This window comes from Phyllobates terribilis, unplaced genomic scaffold, assembly GCF_046119375.1.
Source record: "Phyllobates terribilis strain yellow unplaced genomic scaffold, ASM4611937v1 Scaffold_7__3_contigs__length_470593459, whole genome shotgun sequence".
Lineage (NCBI taxonomy): Eukaryota > Metazoa > Chordata > Amphibia > Anura > Dendrobatidae > Phyllobates > Phyllobates terribilis.
The window spans coordinates 137,374,306-137,381,912 of NW_027362767.1; the positions used below are offsets into that span (position 1 = coordinate 137,374,306).

Consider the following 7,607-nt stretch of genomic DNA (forward strand, 5'->3'; position numbering starts at 1 on the left):
TACCAGGATGGGGATCAGGGGGTGCCATGCATTACCAGGATTGGGATCAGGGGGACCATGCATTACCAGAATGGGGATCAAGGGGTGCCATGCATTACCAGGATGGGGATCAGGGAGCCATGCATTACCAGGATTGGGATCAAGGGGTGCCATGCATTACCAGGATGGGGATCAGGGGGCCATGCATTACCAGGATGGGGATCAGGGGGGCCATGCATTACCAGGATTGAAATAAGGGGGGCATGCATTACCAGGATGGGGATCAGGGGGCCATGCATTACCAGGATTGGGATCAGGGGGCCATGTATTACCAGGATTGGGATTGGGGGGCCATGCATTACCAGGATGGGGATCAGGGGGTGCCATGCATTACCAGGATTGGGATCAGGGAGACCATGCATTACCAGAATGGGGATCAAGGGGTGCCATGCACTACCAGGATGGGGATCAGGGGGCCATGCATTACCAGGATTGGGATCAAGGGGTGCCATGCATTAACAGGATTGGAATCAAGGGGTACCATGCATTGCCAGGATTGGGATCAGGGGGGCCATGCATTACCAGGATGTGGATCAGGGGGGCCATGCATTACCAGGATGGGGATCAGGGGGCCATGCATTACCAGGATGGGGATCAGGGGGGCCATGCATTAACAGGATTGGGATCAAGGGGTGCCATGCATTAACAGGATTGGGATCAAGGGGTGCCATGCATTACCAGGATGGGGATCAGGGGTGCCATGCATTACCAGGATGGGGATCAGGGGGCCATGTATTACCAGGATTGGGATCAGGGGGTGCCATGCATTACCAGGATTGGGATGAGGGGGGCCATGCATTACCAGGATGGGGATCAGGGGGACCATGCATTACCAGGATTGGGATCAGTGGGGCCATGCATTACCAGGATGGGGATCAGGGGGGTCATACATTACCAGGATGGGGATCAGGGGGCCATGCATTACCAGGATGGGGATCAGGGGGGCCATGCATTACTAGGATGGGGATCAGGGGGGCCATGCATTACCAGGATGGGGATCAGGGGGGCCTTGCATACCAGGATGGGGATCAGGGGGTGCCTTGCATACCAGGATGGGGATCACGGGGGTCTGCCATACAGGATGGGGATCAGGGGTGCCATGCATTACCAGGATGGGGATCAGGGCGACCATGCATACCAGGGTGGGGATCAGGGGGTGCCTTGCATACCAGGATGGGGACCAGAGGGTGCCATGCATATAAGGATGGTGATCAGGGGATGCCATGCATACCAGGATAGGGATCAGGGGGTGCCATGCATATGGGGATGGGGGCCACGTGTAACAGGAAGGAGGGGGCCATATATACCAGGATGGAGGATATTAACAGAATGGGGGACTTTACCCCTATAACAGTGTCAGCAGCAGACCCCCTCCCCCATAACAGTACATCATGACCACATTTTTTGCTTAATTTTCTTTTTTTATTTTCCTCCTCTAAAACCTAGGTGCGTCTTATAGTCCGAAAAATACGGTATATTCAAAATTATTGTTTTCCATATTGAAATAAAAGAAAATCTGGAAAATAAAAATCCTTTCCTTTGATTTCTGACATGGATGTGAGACAACAAAAAGTCAGCAAAACCTCACAGAGATAAAAGGAGCCAACTCTACGGGGACAGAGACCTTTGGAAGGTAATAAAGTTGTCAGCAAGCGTCGACCAATGGGATGAGAGCGGGGCGGTGCCACATGGCGTCACCCCCTGTATATAAGGGGGCAGAAGAAAGTGCCAAGCATAATTCCCGAGAACCTTCAGATCACACAGGTACGTTCCCAAGGACTGATCCTGAGAACACTTTTTTTTTTAAGAATTATTAATTTTATTTTTTTATTTATTTTAGTTTTCTTTTATTCTTTTGGGGTAGTTTTTAGGTATTTTATGGGAATCAGTTGATAATAAAAGATCCTACAATGGAGGGGACACTTTTAATAATCAACATGAAATAATTACTCACTTAAAAACAAGTAAAAAATGTTTTAAATTAGTTTTTTTTTTATGTTGTGTTCTCTCATAACACTGATATTATATGTGATATTGCAGGAGCAAAGAAACCGCAGTCATGAAAGTCTTGGCCTTGACCGTCCTCATCCTCGTCATCGGCAGCCTAGAGGGTAAGACGATGAGGCGCTGACTACACCCTCCTCATTTTCTCCGATCATTTTTTTGGAGTGATAATAATCACGCCCGGGTTGGCCCGTCTATCTGTAGTGAATGCAATGTCTGTCATCTCGACCACCTACAGATGATAAGGAAAAATAATTTTGAAGAATGAAATCCCACTTTAAGGATAAAAAATCTTCTGATTTGGGCGCCGCCATTTTGTCATAGCATTAATCATGTAGATTTACGCAGAGCCATCTGTGAGCACCAGCCAGAATTGCAGCTCTTTATATGTAATGTTGTCATTTCGGCCATCTATATATGGAATAAAAAAAAAAAAAAAAAAGTTGAAAAAAAAATCCCACTTTAAGCATTATTTTTTCTAAATGCAGAATTACACAGCATCATCTAGTGGCAGCTATGAAAATCACAGCCTGTTATATGTAATGTTTTCACTCTTGTCTTTTCCAGCTGGCATAGTAAAGAGAGAAGTCGCCAGTGCCCAGCAGGTCAGCGAGATCCTTCAGAACTGGTTTGAAACCTTCAAAACCAGCATACACGAAGTGGCCCAGAAGGTCCAGAACGGAGAGATCCAGGCTCATGCCGGGTACGTAAAGTTTTATGGGGGCTATGCACTGAGGGTAATGGTCCAGTGATGATGATGTCATGTTCTGATAATGTCATTGTCCCCTCCCTCCCCCACCCCAGGCAATTGTTGGAGCAAACCAAATCCCAGACAGACCCAATCAAGGAGGAGATCGAGAAGATTTTCGCCAAGTTGGTCGACGCTGGAAAGAAATTGGCGGCTTCCTGAGTGCCCCCCTCCCTTGTCTCGCTGACCCCGGCGCCCCCGACCTCTCGTCTTATCTTTTGATACTATGTGGCTGTGTCTGTTGTGATGTATTAAAGCTTTTGTCTGTTCCAACTCCGGTATCAGCGCCTCATTTATGAGTCATTCACAAAATAATAATTAATAAATCCCTTATAGGAGAAATCATCCAAAGCCGAGTCAATTCATCTGGTCTGAATCGCTCTTAAAGGGACACGACACCTAAAGTTTACATGTGCCGGGTATCATCCTAACATGTTATAAATACCCACATAAGTGACTAATATCAGCCTATAACGCTCCATAACTACCGCCAATTTTAGAGGCACTGGCCCTTTAAATAAAAATGCTGCCCCCATGACAGTGCCTCTTTACTGGTTAAAGTGTAAACAGTCGCTGTTCATCATATTTATTAAAAGTCGCCCCAATAACTCACGATCAGTGCCAGTCAGGGGCAGAGAGGAGTGTTTTAGTAGTGTCCTGCCCCCTGGAGTCTTTCCACTATCAGCAGAGCAGGATGAGGTCACATGACTAAATAAAGAAGAGAGCAATGAGGAGCTTAAGCTCTCCCCTTCTTTATTTAGCAGGAGCAGGGGCAGGACATTAGTAAAACACTCCTCTCTGCCCCTGACTGGCACTGATCGTGAGTTATTGGGGCGACTTTTAATAAATATGATGAAGGGAAACCTGTTTTGACCAATCACAGCGTAGCTTTCATTTCGTATTCTGGGCTTGAAGGATGAAAGCTGCGCTGTGATTGGTCGCTATGGCAAACAAGACAGTATATATGTTTTACTATGCGCCGGGTGCTACACTGGTGGTCATTGGTTTCCGGCGGTGCCACCATGTCCTGTTGTGTCTTCTAGCAGTTAGGGTGCCGACACCTTGGTGCTCCTATGAAGCCCGCCATCATGTAGAGCGTCCATGTCACTATATATTGCAGTATACAGGATGGCCAATCAGACGAGTGCAGTTATTGTGTAAAAAAAAATAAAATAATAATAATCGCCCCCCAAAAAAATGTAATCGCCCCCATATCCGATATCGTCCATCAATGTCCAATTTATCAAAATATAAAATGATTAAACTCCTCAGGTAAAAGAAAAATGGAACTCTAGATTTGTCATTTTTTTCCGGCTGCACGTCCCCAAAATATGCAATAAAAAAAAGAGAAGAAAGAACTAAATACAACCTCCCCAGAATCCTTTGTTGTATTATTGTCTGTCCTGTATTACAGCCATAGGGCTGCAGAGTCAACTGTCTACCACCAGGGGGAGCTCGGGAGAAGGACACCAGAGACCAAGATGGTCGCCCCAGCTTAATACTGGCATGACACACACGTCCGCTTCCGGGATTCCCTTTCCTTTTCCAACATGGTGGATGAGGCGACTCGCCGGGTAGTGTCCGAGATTCCTCTGCTGAAGACACATGCCAGTCCCAGGGATAAGGAGCTGTGGGTGCAGCGGCTGAAGGAGGAATACCAGGCGCTCATTAAGGTGGGTTGTGTCGTGTGGTAAAGAGCCCCCGGGAACGTGTAGTACGGGAGAAAGGTTCCGACTGTCTAATCAGCTGTCACCATGACAGCTGCAGCTATATATGTCCTGCAGCTTCTCCCTGGAACCTGCCCCCTTACTGTTCCACTCTACCCCCATATGTCCACTTGCTGAGCCTCCATACTGACCCCTGCAGGGTGATACAGCCTATTGTACCCTGCAGTGATGTTCTACCCTCACACCACTTCCTGAACTGACCCCTTTACCCCCAATACTGCCCCTGACATCTGCCCTGGCACTGAGGTCAGCCCCCTCCCCCTTTGTGCTGATGCCGGACCCCTCACCCCCCCTGCGCTGCCCCTGGCGCTGACTGACGCCGGCCCCCTCGCCCGCGCTGACTGACGCCGGCCCCCTCGCCCGCGCTGACTGACGCCGGCCCCCTCGCCTCTTTGCCCCCCCCTTTTGCCTCTTTGCCCCCCCCTTTTGCCTCTTTGCCCCCCCTTTTGCCTCTTTGCCCCCCCCTTTTGCCTCTTTGCCCCCCCTTTTGCCTCTTTGCCCCCCCCCTTTTGCCTCTTTGCCCCCCCTTCGCCTCTCCCCCCTCCTTCCCCCTCCCCCCTTTCCCCCGCGTCGACGCCACCTCCTCGCCTCTTTCCCCCCTGACACCCTCGCCTCCCCCCCCCCCCCCCCCCGCGCTGCCTCAGACGCTGTCGTGTTGGCTCCCCCCCCCCCCCCCGCTATCCTTTCTGCTGATGTTGGCCCCTATCCCTTGCTGCCTCTGTACTGTCCCCAGCACTGTCCTTCTCTGAACGTCTTATGTCTTCTTCTTCTTCCCACAGTACGTGGAGAATAACAAGAAGGCCGACAATGACTGGTTACGCCTGGAGTCCAATAAGGAAGGCACCAGGTAAGATTTGGGTAAATCCCTGCATCGCCCCCTGGCTTCCTGCACTCACAGTGCACATGGTAACGGCGGCCATCTCTTTCAGGTGGTTCGGGAAGTGCTGGTACATTCACGAGCTGCTCAAGTACGAGTTTGACGTGGAGTTCGATGTGAGTTTTATTAGAACCTTTTATATTATTACGAGGGACGTGGTGAGATAATGAGGTGTCCTCCCCCACAGATCCCGGTCACTTACCCCGCCACAGCGCCAGAAATTGCCATTCCAGAGCTAGACGGGAAGACGGCGAAAATGTACAGGTACGAAAGAGAAGGCCTGGTACAGAGGGGAATAATGAATATCTGTGAGGGTACAGGCCCAGGGGCATGGCCCACACTGTGTAATTAGGGGTCAGACCGTGCCCCCCGGCCATGTCTCACAGATCGCTCTCCGCTGGTTTTTCATGCAGAGGAGGTAAGATCTGTCTGACGGAGCACTTCAAGCCTCTGTGGGCGCGGAACGTCCCGAAATTTGGGCTGGCGCATCTCATTGCCCTGGGGGTGAGTATATTAATCCTGCAGGTAGGGGAGTGCTCACTGGGGAATGGCGCCTGTCGTCCTGTCATGTCGGCAGAGCTCGGGAATGACCGAGCATTTTCACTTTTTATTTTGGGGGTCCTTCTTTTTAAAATAAAAGTAGCCACAAATGTGGTTCTCACTCTTCTTTTGTGTCTCTTAGCTCGGGCCGTGGCTGGCGGTGGAGATTCCCGATCTCATCAGTAAAGGACTCATCCGACACAAAGACGATTGATTTCTACCATGGCCTAAAAAAAGGAAGGATGGTGGTTGGACCATGTGGCCCCCGCCGTCCCCTCACTCTCCTCAGCAGTGACCACAGAGCCTTTGTTGCCCCCACCGGTGTTAGCTAAGCCCCACTTGCCTCCCCGCCAAGCCTCACATCCTTCGTCTGCCCCCTCCCTTCCCCCGACGAGGACGGCCGAGCCTCCGTCTGCTCCCTCCCTTCCCCCCGCCGAGGACGGCCGAGCCTCCGTCTGCTCCCTCCCTTCCCCCCGCCGAGGACGGCCGAGCCTCCGTCTGCCCCCTCCCTTCCCCCCGCCGAGGACGGCCGAGCCTCCGTCTGCCCCCTCCCTTCCTCCCGCCGAGGACGGCCGAGCCTCCGTCTGCCCCCTCCCTTCCCCCCGCCGAGGACGGCCGAGCCTCCGTCTGCTCCCTCCCTTCCCCCCGCCGGGGACGGCCGAGCCTCCGTCTGCCCCCTCCCTTCCCCCCCGCCGGGGACGGCCGAGCCTCCGTCTGCCCCCTCCCTTCCCCCTCGCCGGGGATGGCCGAGCCTCCGTCTGCCCCCTCCCTTCCCCCCCGCCGGGGACGGCCGAGCCTCCGTCTGCCCCCTCCCTTCCCCCCGCCGAGGACGGCCGAGCCTCCGTCTGCCCCCTCCCTTCCCCCCGCCGAGGACGGCCGAGCCTCCGTCTGCTCCCTCCCTTCCCCCCGCCGAGGACGGCCGAGCCTCCGTCTGCTCCCTCCCTTCCCCCCGCCGAGGACGGCCGAGCCTCCGTCTGCTCCCTCCCTTCCCCCCGCCGAGGACGGCCGAGCCTCCGTCTGCTCCCTCCCTTCCCCCCGCCGAGGACGGCCGAGCCTCCGTCTGCTCCCTCCCTTCCCCCCTCCGAGGACGGCCGAGCCTCCGTCTGCTCCCTCCCTTCCCCCCGCCGAGGACGGCCGAGCCTCCGTCTGCTCCCTCCCTTCCCCCCGCCGGGGACGGCCGAGCCTCCGTCTGCTCCCTCCCTTCCCCCCGCCGGGGACGGCCGAGCCTCCGTCTGCTCCCTCCCTTCCCCTCGCCGGGGACGGCCGAGCCTCTGTCGCTTCCTTGAACTGTTCACGCTATGATGTCGGGAACCATCTTCATTATTTCTCTATTATAATAAAGTACAGGAATTTCCACCTCAATTTTATTTCATGTTGGAAATCTTAAAATGGAAAGAGACTGCGCCTGCTGTGTGCTGGGGATAGCGGGGTATGTGACTGTGATATGGGCCCAGCAGATAAGGCAGGACCTCCAGGCAAGAACTAATATGTGACTGAAGGAGAACGCTGACACGGGAGTCCGGGAGGAGGAACAAGAGGACACAGCACGGGGCGCATTACACTGCGCACCGCTAGTTACTACACAGTGTACAGAAGAGATTTTTTTTGCCAGTGGTAAAGATGGCGGCTGCCTCACGTCCGGTTATTGCGTGAAACCGGAAGTCGGTGTGCA

The 7,607-nt window shown here is 53.3% G+C and overlaps 2 protein-coding genes across 2 annotated transcripts; both read left to right on the plus strand.

Annotated features, from left to right (window-relative positions):
* The first annotated feature begins 1,715 nt into the window (after positions 1–1,715).
* APOA2 (apolipoprotein A2) lies at positions 1,716–3,064 on the plus strand. Its single transcript, XM_073637613.1, has 4 exons — positions 1,716–1,803; positions 2,080–2,150; positions 2,611–2,746; positions 2,848–3,064. The coding sequence occupies exons 2-4, from the start codon at positions 2,099–2,101 to the stop codon at positions 2,951–2,953; spliced, it is 294 nt and encodes a 97-aa protein (XP_073493714.1). The 5' UTR covers positions 1,716–1,803; positions 2,080–2,098; the 3' UTR covers positions 2,954–3,064.
* A 1,198-nt stretch (positions 3,065–4,262) lies between these two features.
* UFC1 (ubiquitin-fold modifier conjugating enzyme 1) lies at positions 4,263–7,297 on the plus strand. Its single transcript, XM_073639262.1, has 6 exons — positions 4,263–4,464; positions 5,298–5,365; positions 5,448–5,511; positions 5,583–5,659; positions 5,809–5,899; positions 6,078–7,297. Exons 1-6 carry the CDS (start codon positions 4,342–4,344, stop codon positions 6,147–6,149), a joined length of 495 nt encoding a protein of 164 aa, XP_073495363.1. The 5' UTR covers positions 4,263–4,341; the 3' UTR covers positions 6,150–7,297.
* The last annotated feature ends 310 nt before the right edge of the window (positions 7,298–7,607 follow it).

Coding starts and splice junctions, on each gene's coding strand:
- UFC1 (XM_073639262.1), top strand. CDS start 4,342: ATGGTGGATGAGGCGACTCGCCGGGTAGTGTCCGAGATTCCTCTGCTG. Junction 5,660..5,808: donor AAGACGGCGAAAATGTACAG/GTACGAAAGAGA, acceptor TTTTTCATGCAG/AGGAGGTAAGATCTGTCTGA. Junction 5,900..6,077: donor CGCATCTCATTGCCCTGGGG/GTGAGTATATTA, acceptor TGTGTCTCTTAG/CTCGGGCCGTGGCTGGCGGT.
- APOA2 (XM_073637613.1), top strand. CDS start 2,099: ATGAAAGTCTTGGCCTTGACCGTCCTCATCCTCGTCATCGGCAGCCTA. Junction 2,151..2,610: donor CGTCATCGGCAGCCTAGAGG/GTAAGACGATGA, acceptor TGTCTTTTCCAG/CTGGCATAGTAAAGAGAGAA. Junction 2,747..2,847: donor GAGATCCAGGCTCATGCCGG/GTACGTAAAGTT, acceptor CCCCCACCCCAG/GCAATTGTTGGAGCAAACCA.